This window comes from Oreochromis aureus, linkage group 11, assembly GCF_013358895.1.
Source record: "Oreochromis aureus strain Israel breed Guangdong linkage group 11, ZZ_aureus, whole genome shotgun sequence".
In the NCBI taxonomy this organism is placed as follows: Eukaryota; Metazoa; Chordata; class Actinopteri; order Cichliformes; family Cichlidae; genus Oreochromis; species Oreochromis aureus.
Window position 1 is genome coordinate 38,934,932 of NC_052952.1, and position 21,000 is coordinate 38,955,931.

General features: G+C 47.5%; 1 protein-coding gene across 1 annotated transcript; it reads right to left on the reverse strand.

Annotated features, from left to right (window-relative positions):
- Positions 1-5,651: 5,651 nt before the first annotated feature.
- On the reverse strand, positions 5,652-19,766 carry LOC116327576 (gonadotropin-releasing hormone II receptor-like). Its single transcript, XM_031749190.2, has 3 exons — positions 19,275-19,766; positions 6,405-6,606; positions 5,652-6,297 (listed from the first exon to the last, which is right to left on the reverse strand). The coding sequence occupies exons 1-3, from the start codon at positions 19,749-19,751 to the stop codon at positions 5,861-5,863; spliced, it is 1,116 nt and encodes a 371-aa protein (XP_031605050.1). The 5' UTR covers positions 19,752-19,766; the 3' UTR covers positions 5,652-5,860.
- Between the last annotated feature and the right edge of the window lie 1,234 nt (positions 19,767-21,000).

Here is a 21,000-nt window from a genome sequence, read left to right on the forward strand (position 1 = left end):
GATGAAGCCTTTTGCCGGCTTGACCAGAGACGGGCCTCTGAGATGCACCTGAGAAAGTGTTCTACCTGCCGTTTGCCGGTCCTCAGAGGCCCAGAGCCAAAGGGAATGATTGTTTCTCTGGTCAGCAGGTAACCTTAGAGGACGCTAACGCTCCTCTGCTCCGCTTTAGCCTTTCGGTGTTTGTCTGTCTTGGCGAGTTCGCCTCCAGTCAGGATGTAGACGAGGCCCACGGTCAGCTGGCTGCTCCTACCCTCCCTCCATCCCTCTCTCCAACTCCTCCGCCAAACTGTTTCCCTCCAAAGAGAGCTACCTCAGGCTTCATGCCAAACCTCTAAATTGCTGTTAGCCTCCCGCTGCTGGTCAAGCTAACCTACCTCAAACCAAATGCCTCCTCTGGGGCCTTTTCCATGTTTTAACCTTTTTGCCCAACCGTCACCACGAGACCTTTGCTGTTCTGGATCCGTCCCTCGCTGTCTGTAGACGTCTTTGCTTCTGCTGATGAGGGAGGGCATCTCCATACCTGAGAAGATCTGACTGCTTCACCTGGGGAAGTGAGATAGGGAAGTGTGGGACATCTCTGGCCTTTTCTGTCCCGATTTCAATGAATTTTTATTTATGTTTTCAAGGGCTTCCACTTCCTGTTACCTGCCCACAGGTGTGTACAGCCTCATGAGCCATGTCTAAACTGACCTCTGATGTATTTTAATGTATCAAATGAATTCATATAGATGAAGAGCAGCTTTCTGTAGAATTCAGCCAAATATTTTTTAAAACGAGCTGAACGCCTTCCAAAGAAAAGAAAAGCTAGTTTTCCTGCATTTCCTGTTTGTTTTCACGCCGCTTCCTGTCCGAGTCGAAGAACAAACAAAACCAAAATAATTCCTCGCCATCACATTTTATATCTCACACAAACAAAAAGGAGTGAAAGTGAAAATATATTTTCTTATGTCGTCGTAGGATGAGCTGTCCGGAAAACCAAATAAATGAAGGATAAAACCGCGCTGACCAAAAGCTCAGAAATATCCAGATATTATATTTGTATTTACGCCACAGAGCATGCTCACTCTGTGCGGATTAATGTCTCTATGAGTGACCTCCGACCCCCTGACCTCCTGATCCTGAGGACTTTACTGTAGCGCTCTGTGACCGGGACCAGGTCCCGCGTCTGATCCGTGCTTTCAGTATGTGTAGAAACATTTTTCAGACCAACAGAGAAAAATTGTCCATGTTTTAGAAACGTGTCCTTCTTCCAAACATACGTTCTTCAAATTTAACTCATAAATGATATTTTCTCTCTGCAGGGAACGTTGAACTGTTTTAGGTTTTTGATATTTTAGCATCGGTGCTACTTAAAACAAGTTAAAAGAGTAGAAAAACAGAATGAAAAGATTGGATTTGCTGATGAAAATGATCCGGTATCACCTCGAGTACATGAACACTGTGCTCGGCCATCAGCCCCGAGGACTCTGAGCTTCACGTTTGGGGTGTTTGTGGCCTCCTCACATGAACGTTTCTTTAACGTTCTCCTTTGTGAGCTGAGGGTTGTTGTCTCTGCTGCACGATTCAATCCACAGGCAGATGTCCTGCTTCTCAGTCAAAATCCATCATTCTTCAGTGATGCTGAGCTGTTCTGGTCCATATGCACTGAAGCAGTCCCAAACCATCACACTACCATAGATGCTTTTGGACTGTGGGAACATTTTCGTAGTTGTGGTCACTCCACGCTGCAGGAAGCACAAACTGCCAAAGTTCTTGGAACCTGTTTTTGGTTCTTAGCTGCTAATTCAGGAATTTTACTCTCTGAGTGACAAAGTGCATGCTGATTGGTGCACCACCATCAGACGCCATTTAAAACAGTGTAATCGACAGTTAGCTCTACAAATGGCAGAAACCATGGAGAACAGGACCGACAGTGAACTCTGTTCTTCTCTGGGCTCACCTCCACCCTCATTAATTGCAGCCTCACTATAACAAAACAGTTTATGTGAAAGCACTTTGTGGTCCTTGGCTGAGACAAAGTTCTGGTCCTCACTGCTTTCTTTCTACTCACGCCGCTCTCCTCCGTCCTCTAAAGAACTTTCATCACCTGCGTTACAGGCAGTGGTGATCGTTTTCTGAAGTCCTCACACTTCTCATCTGTTCAGGACTCACTTCCCAGAACATGCGGAGATCTTTACCTGAAAACACCTGTTTCAAATATCGTTTTCACCCATAAATAAAGGCTCATATTTGAATGCTTTTGAACTGCTTTCTGTTTAAAACCTTTTAGGATGTTTTAAGTCGCACTGATGCAGAAAAGAAGAGAATCTAAACTTTTTCCTGGAGCCAGTGCTCCTCCTTAAAGCCCAGACTTAATAGACCAGAGTGTAAACTGTGCCAAAGTGTAGGTCAGGGTGGGGAACTCCAAGGGCCGGTGTCCCACAGGTTTTGGATCTCACGGTCAACACACCTGAACCACATGATACCAGGCCTCTGCAGAACATCACAACATATTGAGGAGGTCATTTAGGCATTTAAATCAGCTGTGTTGGATCAAGGACACGTCTAAAACCTGCAGGGTCCTCGAGGCCTGGAGTTGGACACCCCTGGCGTAGGTGAAAACTGTCGTGAGCCATCTTTGTGTTAGAGTGTCTTTGATTTTGGACCTTTGACCTCCTCCCCCAGTTCAACAAAACACCCTCCTTGCTGTTCTCAGGGTCAAAGGTCAGAGGTCGCAGAGCTCCACTGCCTTGACTATGCTCCGAAACGAGACGATTGTTTCTAAAAGTAAAGTTTTGAGACGTTTTGTTGAGTTTGGCTGTTCTTTTTCTAGAACTTTCCGCTTTCCGTTCATTCTTATCTTTCCGTCGCTGCCGTTTGGCAGCAAAGAGGAAAGCTGCCAAAATAAAGACGTTAAAATTTGTATTTTTATTCTAATAATATTATGATTCTTCTCGTTTGACTCTGTTTTTCTGATTCTTTATGTTTGTAGCTGATGTGAAGATATTTGTAGGATTGTAAAAGCTGTTCCCAGCTGAAGGTAGAGCCTCTGATTAAACAGCCATATTTACCCATAAGCCATACGTGATGTCAAAGCCATGCTGTGCATAAAAACCTGTTTTATTGTTTGTCCGAGCTGAGTCCACCTCCTGCTGTCGACACGCTGTAGAAACTAAACCTGAGATGTAGCGATCGTAGTGACTGAAGGCTAGAACCAATGAGAAAAATGATGCTTTAATGATTCTGTTTTCTCTATAAAGATGTTTGAATAATGTGTCACAAAAATAAAAGCACCCAAAGCTTTGAACTGCTTTTTAAAGCGAACCGAGCTCTGAGCTCTCGTGTTCAGAGCCTCCTGTTTGTGCTGCAGATTCTCTCCACAGAATGTTTCTCTGTCCTTACTTCTGCTGTTCAGACACATAAAAACCAAATAAAGCTGAAGTAGAAAACATGTCTCAGATCATCATTTATTTAGCGAACGAGCTGCTCATGCAGCGACACCTGAGGTTTGACAAGGTGAGTTTAATGTACAGTCATGTGACCTGCCGATAAAGATGACACGTTAAACCAATTTGTGTCATGTGGGTCACCGAGTGGTGAGGTCACCAACGCTCGGCTGACTCAGTGACTGCAGAAGTGCATCAGCACTAAAACTGTGCAGCGAGAGATTGATGGCCGAGCAGCTTGTACAGGTGTGACGTGAAGTACTTTTGTACCTCACCTTAACACCTGGATATCACCTGGGTATCATCTGCATAGCAGTAAAAATGCATGCAGTGTTTTCTAATAGTATTAAATAAGGGAAGCATACATTAAGATCACTGGTTGGGACCAGTGAGTGAGGAACTCCTGAGGAACTCCATGGCCAGTTGTGGGTGTTAGGGATTACAAAGTAACAAGTTACTGTAATCACATTACATTTCAGTAATGCAGTAATGTAATGGTACTTTACTAAATTCAGTAATCACATTACAGTTGCAATTATGTAATTACTTTGATTGAAAAAGTTCTTCAGTTAGTGCCAGCTGGACAGAAAAAAACCCAAATATTAAAGAAACATTCTTGTATGGTACAGTCAGCTGATTCAGTTCATGTGCAGGAGGAGGACAATGGTGGAGTGGTACAGCGATAGCTTTCGAGGAGTGGAGATGTGGACATTTATTTTTACTACACAAAAGGACAGGAAGATAACTGTAGAGTTGAAAGTGCAGCCAGGACACAAACAACCAGACTTTTCTACTAACACAACTTTGACTTGTAACAGTCGTAATAGTGCGGTGTCTCCTTAAGACAGCTTAAGTTGATGTTTAGTGATGTCACGAGTATTCACCACTGCCCTCTGTTGAGTGTGGGAGAAGCGTGCTCGCACATGGAACTCATGTCGTTACCTCACTAACTCAAAGTAACGTTACGGGTTGTATGAACTCTGCTTGCTTCATGTATGATGAGACCGCAGCCATTCAGCCGGGCTTGTAAGGCTGGTGTTTATTAAAGGACAAGCACTGTGGAATTCCCACTGCCAGTGTGGCTGCAAGCTTTTGACTGTCCTGTCTTGAGTGTGTCGGCTGCCTCCTCTCAACCACTGAATACAACCCACATTACAGACACTTTGCTAACATCTGCACGGGTAGCATGCTAACGCTAAGCTAGCCAAGAACCCAGAGTGTTGTTAAAGCAGACGCTGGCCCAGCATCCAGAGCCTAAAAACCAAAGAAAGTTCATATGTGTGCGGTCATTAGGGGTTTGAGTTGGTGTGTGGGACTGTAGCCTGTAGGTAACTGGTAGCAATGGATTTCAGGTTATTTTGTGGAGAAATTAGAAAGTCATGTAACCAGTAGTCTGACAACATCTCCAGCGAGGAATTAAATAAATTACTACATTACTTTTAAGAAAAGTAAAAACTAATGTGTGATCCATTACTTTTCTTGAGTAACTACCCCAACACTGCTAAAAACCTGAAACACAAACAAACATGCATGAGTCACATCAATGCTTCTCCATCGCAGCAAGAGCAGAGCATCATGGGTATGGTCACATTTGAACCTCCATAGCTGCAGTTCCTCTAACATCCAGCAGAAGTACCAGTGAGTCAGTCCCCAGAGACTTCCATGTCAAAGATTATAACAGTGTGGGGGGAGAGCGTTTTTATAACTCACCTGTTTAAACTGGATTAAGGCTTAAAGCTTGGATCATTAGGGGTGTGGCCTCCTTGACTGACAAGTGGATGGTGACACAGGCAGCTGTAGCTGCTTGCTGTCCGGTTGGCTGAACTGGATCTGTTACAACAATCTACTGTTGTTGTATGCCATCCCTATACAGCCTGTGGATGCAGACACATCCTGTTGTCTCATAGGGGGTCATATGATTGTTGGGTTTTTCTCTGTATTTATTATTGTGCTATCTACTGTACAATATAAAGCGCCTTGAGGCGACTTTTGTTGTGATTTGGCGCTATATAAATAAAATTGAATTGAAAATTGAATTGTTGTCTTTGAGCTCCACCCTGTGGTTCACAGAGTGGGCATGTCCATGTTTGGAGGTGTCCCTGACGAGGTCATCCAGAGACTAGAAGCTGCTCTGTGGATTTAGATGAGATTAACGATTGATTTAGATTAATGAGAAAAAAAGCTGCACTTTAATTTGTAGTCAGGAGGCATCAGCATGCTGCTGCTGTTTGACTGCAGTCACCTCTCTTTAAGGCTTGACACAAGGGTCAGAGGTCAGTGCCTTCACTCTGAGCATTATCTGTGGAGGGCGTGACACCATGTGATCTAAACTGATAAAACCAACATGCAGACAAAATGACCACGTTTTTCTGATTCTGTGGCAACAACTCTGCTCAGGCGCCTGCAAATAAAAATCACCTGACACAAAGCATAAGTCACATGCTAAAGTCCCGTGCTTTGACTGGCTGGTCTGCTGCAGTCTGGATGTTGGTGGAGGGCTGCGGCTCGTGCTCCCTGCTGTGAGGACCCCCTCTGGTGGACAGTCGGTCTATGTATTGGGGCGAAGTGTCCGTATCACTCCTCACCCAGCGGCAGCAGGTGGCGAGGTCGGCCCTAAAGGACGGCGTGTAGAAGCCGTAGATGATGGGGTCGCAGCAGGTGTTCAGGTTCCCGAACACAAAGAGGGCGTGGTGGACGTACTCCGGTGTGATGCGTAGCATGTCGGGCTGGAACCAGTACCAAATCCCCAGCAGGTAGTATGGCGTCCAGCACACGACAAAGGACAGCACGATGACCAACGTCATCTTTAGAGTCTTCATCCGAGCCTTTGGGATGATGTCGGTGCCACTGCGACGCAGGGGCGACTCACCTGCTGAAAGAGGGAGTGGGTACATTGGTGATCATACAACAAATCAGCTGTGATGGCTGAGAACAGGTGTGGTTGACGTGCGTTACAGGTGTCGTTCATAGGTGTGTTACCTTTGTCTCTCAGGTGCTGCTGGTGGATGTGCAGCAGGATGCGGCTGTAGCAGCAGCTCATCACCAGCAGGGGGATGACATACAGCGTGGTGAAGTGAAACATGTTGTAAACAGTTTCCTGCCAGCGGTGGCTGAAGCTACCGTGAGACACACATTGAGTGAAGTCCACCGAGTCCACCCTGATGGTCCTGAAGATAAACAGCTAATGGACGGACAGAGTCACACTTTGGAGGCCTCACATTAGTATTTCTACCAATAAACAACAGTTCATTAGATAAAAATCCAGATGTGATGTCCTGGTCTGAGTTTCAGTTCTGCTCTGAAGCTGCTCTTACTTTGAACTAGCTATTGACGTCTTAGCATTGGTAGCATGCCTTATAGAAACAAAGGGGAGCAGTTAGCCTGAGCTATCAGCAGGAGGTTGTGCATGGATAATCCAGAGCATTCCTGCCGGGATTAACACTCAGTCAGAATTTACTGCAGGAACTTTCACCTGGATCAGCTGCATGTGAGCTGCTGACAGGTGGAGAAGCTGCTCACTGCTCAGGCAGGAGGATCTCTAACAAGAAAAGATGTGATCATTTGACCTGCTTTAATAAAATCAAGCTTCTTGTCGACTCATACATGTGGGTGCAGAGCGAGCAGCAGGTGCACAGGTGGCAGCGACACACAACTTAATGTTATGTTACTGACAGACTGCTGGGATCACTTTTCAGCTGTGGAACAAACTCATGTCATTCATAACAAAGCGAGTCATCTCCAAGTGTTTTATTTTTTAAGTACACGTCAGAGACAAAACTCGAACCGTGAGTTACCTGTGCTCACCGTTACCTCTGCTGAAAATTACTTCTGCTCACAGTTACCTCTGCTGATAGTTATCTGTGCTCACAGTTACCTCTGCTCACAGTTACCTCTGCTCACAGTTGCCTCTGCTCACAGTTACTTCTGCTCACAGTTACCTCTGCTCACAGTTACTTCTGCTCACAGTTGCCTCTGCTCACAGTTACTTCTGCTCACAGTTACTTCTGCTGACAGTTGCCTCTGCTCACAGTTGCCTCTGCTCACAGTTACTTCTGCTCACAGTTACTTCTGCTCACAGTTACCTCTGCTCACAGTTACCTCTGCTCACAGTTGCCTCTGCTCACAGTTACCTCTGCTCACAGTTACTTCTGCTCACAGTTACTTCTGCTCACAGTTACCTCTGCTCACAGTTACCTCTGCTCACAGTTGCCTCTGCTCACAGTTACTTCTGCTCACAGTTACCTCTGCTCACAGTTGCCTCTGCTCACAGTTACTTCTGCTCACAGTTACTTCTGCTCACAGTTACCTCTGCTCACAGTTACCTCTGCTCACAGTTGCCCTCTGCTCACAGTTGCCTCTCACAGTTACTTCTGCTCAGTTACTTCTGCTCACAGTTACCTCTGCTCACAGTCACTCTCTGCTCACAGTTGCCTCTGCTCACAGTTACCTCTGCTCACAGTTGCCTCTGCTCACAGTTGCCTCTGCTCACAGTTGCCTCTGCTCACAGTTGCTCTGCTCACAGTTGCCTCTGCTCACAGTTGCCTCTGCTCACAGTTGCCTCTGCTCACAGTTACCTCTGCTCACAGTTACCTCTGCTCACAGTTACCTCTGCTCACAGTTACCTCTGCTCACAGTTGCCTCTGCTCACAGTTACCTCTGCTCACAGTTGCCTCTGCTCACAGTTACCTCTGCTCACAGTTACCTCTGCTCACAGTTACCTCTGCTCACAGTTACTTCTGCTCACAGTTACCTCTGCTCACAGTTACTTCTGCTCACAGTTACCTCTGCTCACAGTTGCCTCTGCTCACAGTTACTTCTGCTCACAGTTACCTCTGCTCACAGTTACCTCTGCTCACAGTTACCTCTGCTCACAGTTACCTCTGCTCACAGTTACCTCTGCTCACAGTTACTTCTGCTCACAGTTACTTCTGCTCACAGTTACCTCTGCTCACAGTTACTTCTGCTCACAGTTACCTCTGCTCACAGTTACCTCTGCTCACAGTTACCTCTGCTCACAGTTGCCTCTGCTCACAGTTGCCTCTGCTCACAGTTGCCTCTGCTCACAGTTACCTCTGCTCACAGTTGCCTCTGCTGACAGTTGCCTCTGCTCACAGTTACTTCTGCTCACAGTTGCCTCTGCTGACAGTTGCCTCTGCTCACAGTTACCTCTGCTCACAGTTACCTCTGCTCACAGTTGCCTCTGCTCACAGTTGCCTCTGCTCACAGTTACTTCTGCTTACAGTTGCCTCTGCTGACAGTTGCCTCTGCTCACAGTTACTTCTGCTCACAGTTACCTCTGCTGACAGTTGCCTCTGCTCACAGTTACTTCTGCTCACAGTTGCCTCTGCTCACAGTTGCCTCTGCTGACAGTTGCCTCTGCTCACAGTTACTTCTGCTCACAGTTGCCTCTGCTGACAGTTGCCTCTGCTCACAGTTACTTCTGCTCACAGTTACCTCTGCTCACAGTTGCCTCTGCTCACAGTTACTCTGCTCACAGTTGCCTCTGCTCACAGTTGCCTCTGCTGACAGTTGCCTCTGCTCACAGTTACTCTGCTCACAGTTGCCTCTGCTCACAGTTGCCTCTGCTCACAGTTGCCTCTGCTCACAGTTGCCTCTGCTCACAGTTGCCTCTGCTCACAGTTGCCTCTGCTCACAGTTACCTCTGCTCACAGTTACCTCTGCTCACAGTTACCTCTGCTCACAGTTACCTCTCACAGTTGCCTCTGCTCACAGTTGCCTCTGCTCACAGTTACCTCTGCTCACAGTTACCTCTGCTCACAGTTACCTCTGCTCACAGTTACCTCTGCTCACAGTTACCTCTGCTCACAGTTACCTCTGCTCACAGTTACCTCTGCTCACAGTTACCTCTGCTCACAGTTACCTCTGCTCACAGTTACCTCTGCTCACAGTTGCCTCTGCTCACAGTTACCTCTGCTCACAGTTACCTCTGCTCACAGTTACCTCTGCTCACAGTTACTTCTGCTCACCTCTGCTCACAGTTACCTCTGCTCACAGTTACCTCTGCTCACAGTTACTCTGCTCACAGTTACCTCTGCTCACAGTTACCTCTGCTCACAGTTACAGTTACCTCTGCTCACAGTTACTTCTGCTGACAGTTACCTCTGCTCACAGTTGCCTCTGCTCACAGTTACTTCTGCTCACAGTTACCTCTGCTCACAGTTACTTCTGCTGACAGTTACCTCTGCTCACAGTTACTTCTGCTCACAGTTACCTCTGCTCACAGTTGCCTCTGCTCACAGTTACTCTGCTCACAGTTACCTCTGCTCACAGTTACCTCTGCTCACAGTTACCTCTGCTCACAGTTACTTCTGCTCACAGTTGCCTCTGCTCACAGTTGCCTCTTCTGAGTTACTTCTGATCACAGTTACCTCTGCTGAGTTACTTCTGCTCACAGTTACCTCTGCTCACAGTTACCTCTGCTCACAGTTACTTCTGCTCACAGTTGCCTCTGCTCACAGTTACCTCTGCTCACAGTTACCTCTGCTCACAGTTACTTCTGCTCACAGTTACCTCTGCTCACAGTTACCTCTGCTCACAGTTACCTCTGCTCACAGTTACCTCTGCTCACAGTTACCTCTGCTCACAGTTACCTCTGCTCACAGTTACTTCTGCTCACAGTTACCTCTGCTGAGTTACTTCTGATCACAGTTACCTCTGCTCACAGTTACTTCTGCTCACAGTTACCTCTGCTCACAGTTACTTCTGCTCACAGTTACTTCTGATCACAGTTACCTCTGCTCACAGTTACTTCTGCTCACAGTTACCTCTGCTCAGTTAGTTAGTTACTCTGCTCACAGTTACCTCTGCTCACAGTTACCTCTGCTCACAGTTACCTCTGCTCACAGTTACTTCTGCTCACAGTTACCTCTGCTCACAGTTACCTCTGCTCACAGTTACTTCTGCTCACAGTTACCTCTGCTCACAGTTACTTCTGCTCACAGTTCTCTGCTCACAGTTACCTCTGCTCACAGTTACCTCAGTTGCTCACAGTTACTTCTGCTCACAGTTACCTCTGCTCACAGTTACTTCTGCTCACAGTTACTCCTCTGCTCACAGTTACTTCTGCTCACAGTTACCTCTGCTCACAGTTACTTCTGCTCACAGTTACCTCTGCTGAGTTACTTCTGCTCACAGTTACCTCTGCTCACAGTTACTTCTGCTCACAGTTACCTCTGCTCACAGTTACTTCTGCTCACAGTTACCTCTGCTCACAGTTACTTCTGCTCACAGTTACCTCTGCTGAGTTACTTCTGCTCACAGTTACCTCTGCTGACAGTTACTTCTGCTCACAGTTACCTCTGCTCACAGTTACTTCTGCTCACAGTTACCTCTGACAGTTCTGCTCACAGTTACCTCTGCTCACAGTTACTTCTGCTCACAGTTACCTCTGCTCACAGTTACCTCTGCTCACAGTTACCTCTGCTGACAGTTACTTCTGCTCACAGTTACCTCTGCTGAGTTACTTCTGCTCACAGTTACCTCTGCTGACAGTTACTTCTGCTCACAGTTACCTCTGCTGAGTTACTTCTGCTCACAGTTACCTCTGCTCACAGTTACCTCTGCTCACAGTTACCTCTGCTCACAGTTACCTCTGCTCACAGTTACTCTCTGCTGCACAGTTACCTCTGCTCACAGTTACTTCTGCTCACAGTTACTTCTGCTCACAGTTACCTCTGCTCACAGTTACCTCTGCTCACAGTTACTTCTGCTCACAGTTACTTCTGCTCACAGTTACCTCTGCTCACAGTTACCTCTGCTCACAGTTACCTCTGCTCACAGTTACCTCTGCTGACAGTTACCTCTGCTCACAGTTACCTCTGCTCACAGTTACCTCTGCTCACAGTTACCTCTGCTCACAGTTACCTCTGCTCACAGTTACTCTGCTCACAGTTACCTCTGCTCACAGTTACCTCTGCTCACAGTTACCTCTGCTCACAGTTACCTCTGCTCACAGTTACCTCTGCTGACAGTTACCTCTGCTCACAGTTACCTCTGCTCACAGTTACTTCTGCTCACAGTTACCTCTCTGCTCACAGTTACCTCTGCTCACAGTTACCTCTGCTCTTCTGCTCACAGTTACCTCTGCTCACAGTTACCTCTGCTCACAGTTACCTCTGCTGAGTTACTTCTGCTCACAGTTACCTCTGCTGACAGTTACTTCTGCTCACAGTTACCTCTGCTCACAGTTACTTCTGCTCACAGTTACCTCTGCTGACAGTTACCTCTGCTCACAGTTACCTCTGCTCTGAGTTACCTCTGCTCACAGTTACCTCTGCTCACAGTTACCTCTGCTCACAGTTACCTCTGCTCACAGTTACCTCTGCTCACAGTTACTTCTGCTCACAGTTACCTCTGCTCACAGTTACTTCTGCTCACAGTTACCTCTGCTCACAGTTACCTCTGCTCACAGTTACCTCTGCTCACAGTTACCTCTGCTCACAGTTACCTCTGCTCACAGTTACCTCTGCTCACAGTTACCTCTGCTCACAGTTACCTCTGCTCACAGTTACCTCTGCTCACAGTTACTTCTGCTCACAGTTACCTCTGCTCACAGTTACCTCTGCTCACAGTTACCTCTGCTCACAGTTACCTCTGCTCACAGTTACTTCTGCTCACAGTTACCTCTGCTCACAGTTACCTCTGCTCACAGTTACCTCTGCTCACAGTTACCTCTGCTCACAGTTACCTCTGCTCACAGTTACTCTGCTCACAGTTACTTCTGCTCACAGTTACCTCTGCTCACAGTTACCTCTGCTCACAGTTACCTCTGCTCACAGTTACTTCTGCTCACAGTTACCTCTGCTCACAGTTACTTCTGCTCACAGTTACCTCTGCTCACAGTTACCTCTGCTCACAGTTACCTCTGCTCACAGTTACTTCTGCTCACAGTTACCTCTGCTCACAGTTACCTCTGCTCACAGTTACCTCTGCTCACAGTTACCTCTGCTCACAGTTACCTCTGCTCACAGTTACTTCTGCTCACAGTTACCTCTGCTCACAGTTACTCTCTGCTCACAGTTACCTCTGCTCACAGTTACCTCTGCTCACAGTTACTTCTGCTCACAGTTACCTCTGCTCACAGTTACCTCTGCTCACAGTTACCTCTGCTCACAGTTACTTCTGCTCACAGTTACCTCTGCTCACAGTTGCCTCTGCTCACAGTTACCTCTGCTCACAGTTACTTCTGCTCACAGTTACTTCTGCTCAGTTACCTTCACAGTTACCTCTGCTCACAGTTACTTCTGCTCACAGTTACCTCTGCTCACAGTTACCTCTGCTCACAGTTACCTCTGCTCACAGTTACTTCTGCTCACAGTTACCTCTGCTCACAGTTACCTCTGCTCACAGTTACTCTCTGCTCACAGTTACTTCTGCTCACAGTTACTTCTGCTCACAGTTACCTCTGCTCACAGTTACTCTGCTCACAGTTACCTCTGCTCACAGTTACCTCTGCTCACAGTTACTTCTGCTCACAGTTACCTCTGCTCACAGTTACCTCTGCTCACAGTTACCTCTGCTCACAGTTACCTCTGCTCACAGTTACCTCTGCTCACAGTTACTTCTGCTCACAGTTACCTCTGCTCACAGTTACCTCTGCTCACAGTTACCTCTGCTCACAGTTACTTCTGCTCACAGTTACCTCTGCTCACAGTTACCTCTGCTCACAGTTACCTCTGCTCACAGTTACCTCTGCTCACAGTTACCTCTGCTCACAGTTACCTCTGCTCACAGTTACTCTGCTCACAGTTACCTCTGCTCACAGTTACCTCTGCTCACAGTTACCTCTGCTCACAGTTACTTCTGCTCACAGTTACCTCTGCTCACAGTTACCTCTGCTCACAGTTACCTCTGCTCACAGTTACCTCTGCTCACAGTTACTTCTGCTCACAGTTACCTCTGCTCACAGTTACCTCTGCTCACAGTTACCTCTGCTCACAGTTACTTCTGCTCACAGTTACCTCTGCTCACAGTTACCTCTGCTCACAGTTACCTCTGCTCACAGTTACCTCTGCTCACAGTTACCTCTGCTCACAGTTACCTCTGCTCACAGTTACCTCTGCTCACAGTTACCTCTGCTCACAGTTACCTCTGCTCACAGTTACTTCTGCTCACAGTTACCTCTGCTCACAGTTACTTCTGCTCACAGTTACCTCTGCTCACAGTTACTTCTGCTCACAGTTACTTCTGCTCACAGTTACTTCTGCTCACAGTTACTTCTGCTCACAGTTGCCTCTGCTCACAGTTACTTCTGCTCACAGTTACTTCTGCTCACAGTTGCCTCTGCTCACAGTTACTTCTGCTCACAGTTACTTCTGCTGACAGTTGCCTCTGCTCACAGTTACCTCTGCTCACAGTTACCTCTGCTCACAGTTACTTCTGCTCACAGTTACCTCTGCTCACAGTTGCCTCTGCTCACAGTTACCTCTGCTCACAGTTACTCTCTGCTCACAGTTGCCTCTGCTCACAGTTACTTCTGCTCACAGTTGCCTCTGCTCACAGTTACCTCTGCTCACAGTTACCTCTGCTCACAGTTACCTCTGCTCACAGTTACCTCTGCTCACACAGTTACTCTGCTCACAGTTACCTCTGCTCACAGTTACCTCTGCTCTGCCTCTGCTCACAGTTACTCTGCTCACAGTTACCTCTGCTCACAGTTACCTCTGCTCACAGTTACCTCTGCTCACAGTTACCTCTGCTCACAGTTACCTCTGCTCACAGTTACCTCTGCTCACAGTTACCTCTGCTCTCACAGTTACCTCTGCTCACAGTTACCTCTGCTCACAGTTACCTCTGCTCACAGTTACCTCTGCTCACAGTTACCTCTGCTCACAGTTACTTCTGCTCACAGTTACCTCTGCTCACAGTTACCTCTGCTCACAGTTACCTCTGCTCACAGTTACCTCTGCTCACAGTTACCTCTGCTCACAGTTACCTCTGCTCACAGTTACCTCTGCTCACAGTTACCTCTGCTCACAGTTACCTCTGCTCACAGTTACCTCTGCTCACAGTTACCTCTGCTCACAGTTACTTCTGCTCACAGTTACCTCTGCTCACAGTTACCTCTGCTCACAGTTACCTCTGCTCACAGTTACTTCTGCTCACAGTTACCTCTGCTCACAGTTACCTCTGCTCACAGTTACCTCTGCTCACAGTTACCTCTGCTCACAGTTACCTCTGCTCACAGTTACCTCTGCTCACAGTTACTTCTGCTCACAGTTACCTCTGCTCACAGTTACATTTCTGCTCACAGTTACTCTGCTCACAGTTACCTCTGCTCACAGTTACTTCTGCTCACAGTTACCTCTGCTCACAGTTACTTCTGCTCACAGTTACCTCTGCTCACAGTTACTTCTGCTCACAGTTACCTCTGCTCACAGTTACTTCTGCTCACAGTTACCTCTGCTCACAGTTACTTCTGCTCACAGTTACCTCTGCTCACAGTTACCTCTGCTCACAGTTACCTCTGCTCACAGTTACCTCTGCTCACAGTTACCTCTGCTCACAGTTACTTCTGCTCACAGTTACCTCTGCTCACAGTTACTTCTGCTCACAGTTACCTCTGCTCACAGTTACTTCTGCTCACAGTTACCTCTGCTCACAGTTACCTCTGCTCACAGTTACCTCTGCTCACAGTTACTTCTGCTCACAGTTACCTCTGCTCACAGTTACTTCTGCTCACAGTTACCTCTGCTGACAGTTACCTCTGCTCACAGTTACCTCTGCTCACAGTTACTTCTGCTCACAGTTACCTCTGCTCACAGTTACCTCTGCTCACAGTTACCTCTGCTCACAGTTACTTCTGCTCACAGTTACTTCTGCTCACAGTTACCTCTGCTCACCTCTGCTCACAGTTACTTCTGCTCACAGTTACTTCTGCTCACAGTTACCTCTGCTCACAGTTACCTCTGCTCACAGTTACTCTGCTCACAGTTACCTCTGCTCACAGTTACTTCTGCTCACAGTTACCTCTGCTCACAGTTACCTCTGCTCACAGTTACCTCTGCTCACAGTTACCTCTGCTCACAGTTACCTCTGCTGACAGTTACTTCTGCTCACAGTTACTTCTGCTCACAGTTGCCTCTGCTCACAGTTACCTCTGCTCACAGTTACTTCTGCTCACAGTTACCTCTGCTCACAGTTACTTCTGCTCACAGTTACTTCTGCTCACAGTTACTTCTGCTCACAGTTACCTCTGCTCACAGTTACCTCTGCTCACAGTTACCTCTGCTCACAGTTACTTCTGCTCACAGTTACCTCTGCTCACAGTTACTTCTGCTCACAGTTACCTCTGCTCACAGTTACTTCTGCTCACAGTTACCTCTGCTCACAGTTACTTCTGCTCACAGTTACCTCTGCTCACAGTTACTTCTGCTCACAGTTACCTCTGCTCACAGTTACTCTGCTCACAGTTACTTCTGCTCACAGTTACTTCTGCTCACTACCTCTGCTCACAGTTACTTCTGCTCACAGTTACCTCTGCTCACAGTTACCTCTGCTCACAGTTACCTCTGCTCACAGTTACCTCTGCTCACAGTTACCTCTGCTCACAGTTACCTCTGCTCACAGTTACTTCTGCTCACAGTTACTTCTGCTCACAGTTACCTCTGCTCACAGTTACCTCTGCTCACAGTTACTTCTGCTCACAGTTACCTCTGCTCACAGTTACCTCTGCTCACAGTTACCTCTGCTCACAGTTACCTCTGCTCACAGTTACTTCTGCTCACAGTTACCTCTGCTCACAGTTACCTCTGCTCACAGTTACCTCTGCTCACAGTTACCTCTGCTCACAGTTACCTCTGCTCACAGTTACCTCTGCTCACAGTTACCTCTGCTCACAGTTACCTCTGCTCACAGTTACCTCTGCTCACAGTTACCTCTGCTCACAGTTACCTCTGCTCACAGTTACCTCTGCTCACACAGTTACCTCTGCTCACAGTTACCTCTGCTCACAGTTACCTCTGCTCACAGTTACCTCTGCTCACAGTTACCTCTGCTCACAGTCCTCTGCTCTGCTGTTACCTCTGCTCACAGTTACTCTGCTGACAGTTACTTCTGCTCACAGTTACCTCTGCTGACAGTTACCTCTGCTCACAGTTACCTCTGCTGACAGTTACCTCTGCTCACAGTTACCTCTGCTGAGTTACTTCTGCTCACAGTTACCTCTGCTGACCCTCTGCTCACAGTTACCTCTGCTCACAGTTACCTCTGCTGACAGTTGCCTCTGCTGACAGTTACCTCTGCTCACAGTTACCTCTGCTGACAGTTACCTCTGCTGACAGTTGCCTCTGCTGACAGTTACCTCTGCTGACAGTTACCTCTGCTCACAGTTACCTCTGTTACCTCTGCTCACAGTTACCTCTGCTGACAGTTACCTCTGCTCACAGTTACCTCTGCTGAGTTACTTCTGCTCACAGTTACCTCTGCTCACAGTTACCTCTGCTCACAGTTACCTCTGCTCACAGTTACCTCTGCTCACAGTTACCTCTGCTGACAGTTACCTCTGCTCACAGTTACCTCTGCTCACAGTTACCTCTGCTCACAGTTACCTCTGCTGACAGTTACTTCTGCTCACAGTTACCTCTGCTGACAGTTACTTCTGCTCACAGTTACCTCTGCTGACAGTTACTTCTGCTCACAGTTACCTCTGCTCACAGTTACTTCTGCTCACAGTTACCTCTGCTGACACAGTTACTTCTGCTCACAGTTACTCTGCTCACAGTTACTTCTGCTCACAGTTACCTCTGCTCACAGTTACCTCTGCTCACAGTTACTCTGCTCACAGTTACCTCTGCTCACAGTTACCTCTGCTCACAGTTACCTCTGCTCACAGTTACCTCTGCTCACAGTTACCTCTGCTCACAGTTACCTCTGCTCACAGTTACCTCTGCTCACAGTTACCTCTGCTCACAGTTACTTCTGCTCACAGTTACCTCTGCTCACAGTTACCTCTGCTCACAGTTACTTCTGCTCACAGTTACCTCTGCTCACAGTTACTTCTGCTCACAGTTACTTCTGCTCACAGTTACTTCTGCTCACAGTTACCTCTGCTCACAGTTACTTCTGCTCACAGTTACCTCTGCTCACAGTTACTTCTGCTCACAGTTACCTCTGCTCACAGTTACCTCTGCTCACAGTTACCTCTGCTCACAGTTACTCTGCTCACAGTTACTTCTGCTCACAGTTACTTCTGCTCACAGTTACTTCTGCTCACAGTTACCTCTGCTCACAGTTACCTCTCTGTTACTCTCACAGTTACTTCTGCTCACAGTTACTTCTGCTCACAGTTACTTCTGCTGACAGTTAGTTCTGCTCACAGTTACCTCTGCTGACAGTTGCCTCTGCTCACAGTTACTTCTGCTTACAGTTGCCTCTGCTCACAGTTACTTCTGCTCACAGTTACCTCTGCTCACAGTTACTTCTGCTGACAGTTAGTTCTGCTCACAGTTACCTCTGCTCACAGTTACTTCTGCTGACAGTTACTTCTGCTCACAGTTACCTCTGCTCACAGTTACTTCTGCTGACAGTTAGTTCTGCTCACAGTTACCTCTGCTGACAGTTACTTCTGCTTACAGTTGCCTCTGCTCACAGTTACTTCTGCTCACAGTTACCTCTGCTCACAGTTACCTCTGCTCACAGTTGCCTCTGCTGACAGTTACTTCTGCTCACAGTTACCTCTGCTCACAGTTGCCTCTGCTCACAGTTACTTCTGCTCACAGTTACCTCTGCTGAGTTACTTCTGCTCACAGTTACCTCTGCTGAGTTACTTCTGCTCACAGTTACCTCTGCTGACAGTTGCCTCTGCTGACAGTTGCCTCTGCTGACAGTTACTTCTGCTCACAGTTACCTCTGCTGAGTTACTTCTGCTCACAGTTACCTCTGCTGAGTTACTTCTGCTCACAGTTACCTCTGCTGAGTTACTTCTGCTCACAGTTACCTCTGCTGAGTTACTTCTGCTCACAGTTACCTCTGCTCACAGTTGCCTCTGCTGACAGTTGCCTCTGCTGACAGTTGCCTCTGCTCACAGTTACCTCTGCTCACAGTTACCTCTGCTGAGTTACTTCTGCTCACAGTTACCTCTGCTGACAGTTGCCTCTGCTCACAGTTGCCTCTGCTCACAGTTACCTCTGCTCACAGTTACCTCTGCTGACAGTTACTTCTGCTTACAGTTACTTCTGCTCACAGTTACTTCTGCTCACAGTTGCCTCTGCTCACAGTTACCTCTGCTCACAGTTACCTCTGCTCACAGTTACCTCTGCTCACAGTTACCTCTGCTGACAGTTACTTCTGCTCACAGTTACCTCTGCTGAGTTACTTCTGCTCACAGTTACCTCTGCTGACAGTTGCCTGTGCTGACAGTTGCCTCTGCTGACAGTTGCCTCTGCTCACAGTTACCTCTGCTGAGTTACCTCTGCTGACAGTCACCTCTGCTCACAGTTACCTCTGCTGAGTTACTTCTGCTCACAGTTACCTCTGCTCACAGTTACCTCTGCTTACAGTTACTTCTGCTCACAGTTACCTCTGCTGAGTTACTTCTGCTCACAGTTACCTCTGCTGACAGTCACCTCTGCTGACAGTTGCCTCTGCTGACAGTTGCCTCTGCTCACAGTTACCTCTGCTGAGTTACTTCTGCTCACAGTTACCTCTGCTGAGTTACTTCTGCTGACAGTTACCTCTGCTGACAGTTACCTCTGCTGACAGTTGCCTCTGCTGACAGTTGCCTCCGCTGACAGTTACCTCTGCTGAGTTACTTCAGCTCACAGTTACTTCTGCTGACAGTTACCTCTGCTGACAGTTACTTTGCTCACAGTTACTTCTGCTCAGAGTTACCTGTGGTGATGCAAGCAGAAGGCTGAGGGTCCAAGCCAGTAGCAACATGCGTCGGTTCCTGCTGTGCGCACTCAGAGCATCCAGTGGGTGCAGAATTGCATGCTGGCGATCTAGGCCGATGACGACAAGGATGAAGGCAGAGGCGTGCATGGCGAATAGCTTCAGGAAGCAGAGCAGCTTGCAGAGCGCGTCACCACCATACCACTGCACTGTCATGTTCCACACTGCATCCAGAGGCATCACCACAAATGTCATCATCAGGTCGGCTGATGCCAGGCTCAGCATTAATGGGCGCAGGTGAGATGCCAAACGCTGCCCTCGCCACACACTGACCAATAGGGCAAGATTACTGCAGGCAGCAAACAAGAAGAGGACAAAGGTGGCTCCAACTCGGAACTGAGCAGCCCGGGTGAAGCTGGGAGCCTCCCAGTCTGGTAGAGGAGGGTACTGGGAGGTGTTGTGAAGGGTCGTGGCCATAGAACTGGTGGGGGGACTTAGTAAAGACAACCTCAGGATGGACCAGTTACCTGCTATCCTGTACAGAATAAGAAAAATGAAGTTTAAGAATCACAATCAGATTCTGAAAAATTACTAACTCCTTTTAGTTAGCTTTGCACAGACACTAGCAGCAGGTACAAACTGTTAGCTTACCTTAGCACAAACTATAAAAGCAATCTGAAACTGTTAGCTTAGCAAAAACCTTCTTATACCCATGTTCTTTTAGTCATTAAGCAGTGTATTGATTGGATGCTGAGCATTCATAGCAGGTACATTTGTGTACCTGTGCCCTCAGGGTTGTCTGACAGTTAAAATATTTTCCTGGGGTCACATTAGTATGTTCTTCTTCATGTTATCGTTTGGGATGTTCTTCTTCTTCTGTATCTTATAACCAGTGGACCTTCTCTGCATTGTGATGCGAGGCTTCTGGGGGTCACTGAACCTCAGTTTTCAGAGCTGTCACAGAGACTTGGTGTACAGGTGTTTTCTTTAGGTTTAATCCGTTCCTAAATCACAGAAGATGATTCACTTGCTGACCTTTGATTGGATATTCCAGACCACCTGTCTGTTTCTCTCTTTGTCTACCAACCTGTAGCCCAACAGCTCTTATTGTGTAATAGACTTCCTATCTGTCACAGATAAGAATCTCCCTAAAGGCTGAGGAGAAGGGGATGGGGTTACCATGGTAACTGGGGAGTCAGCTGACTCAGGTTCACCTGTTAAAGATAAAAATAGCTCCAGCAGGAAGCCCAAGGCCTTTAAGTGTTGGTTCATTAAAAATAATCAATCAGCGATCAATAATGCAGACGATAAATCCCAGACAATCGGGAACATAAATCTGTCACGCTTTCAACTGATTGGTGGAATGAACCTTCAGGCTTCTGATGGAGAAGCAGCTGAAATCTGTCTGGGCTGCTGTCAGCAGATGATGCTCACAGGTAGATGGAGGTGAATGTGCTCTCAGAGTGGATTTAGTCTAATGGTAAATATGACCATATGAAAACTGTCTCTAAGGGAAACACATCTGGTCCTTCACATCTGTTTCAGCACCACGACTGTCCTGTTTCGTTGTTCACGGTGTGACGTCTGCTGCCCGTCACTGTCACCGTCACACACACAGAGACACATCAGATGTTGCTATCCTAGTGGGGACATCCCATTGACATAATGTTTTCCCTAGCCGCTTATCCTAACCGTAAACCTAACCATAACCCAATTGTAACCCTGA

What these genes read in the sequence shown, in the direction of transcription:
- LOC116327576 (XM_031749190.2), bottom strand. Translation starts at nt 19,751, where the DNA reads ATGGCCACGACCCTTCACAACACCTCCCAGTACCCTCCTCTACCAGAC. An exon ending in TTCTGCTTGCATCACCACAG is followed by an intron (nt 6,607 to 19,274) that starts GTAACTCTGAGC and finishes TCCGTCCATTAG; the next exon opens with CTGTTTATCTTCAGGACCAT. An exon ending in GCAGCACCTGAGAGACAAAG is followed by an intron (nt 6,298 to 6,404) that starts GTAACACACCTA and finishes TCCCTCTTTCAG; the next exon opens with CAGGTGAGTCGCCCCTGCGT.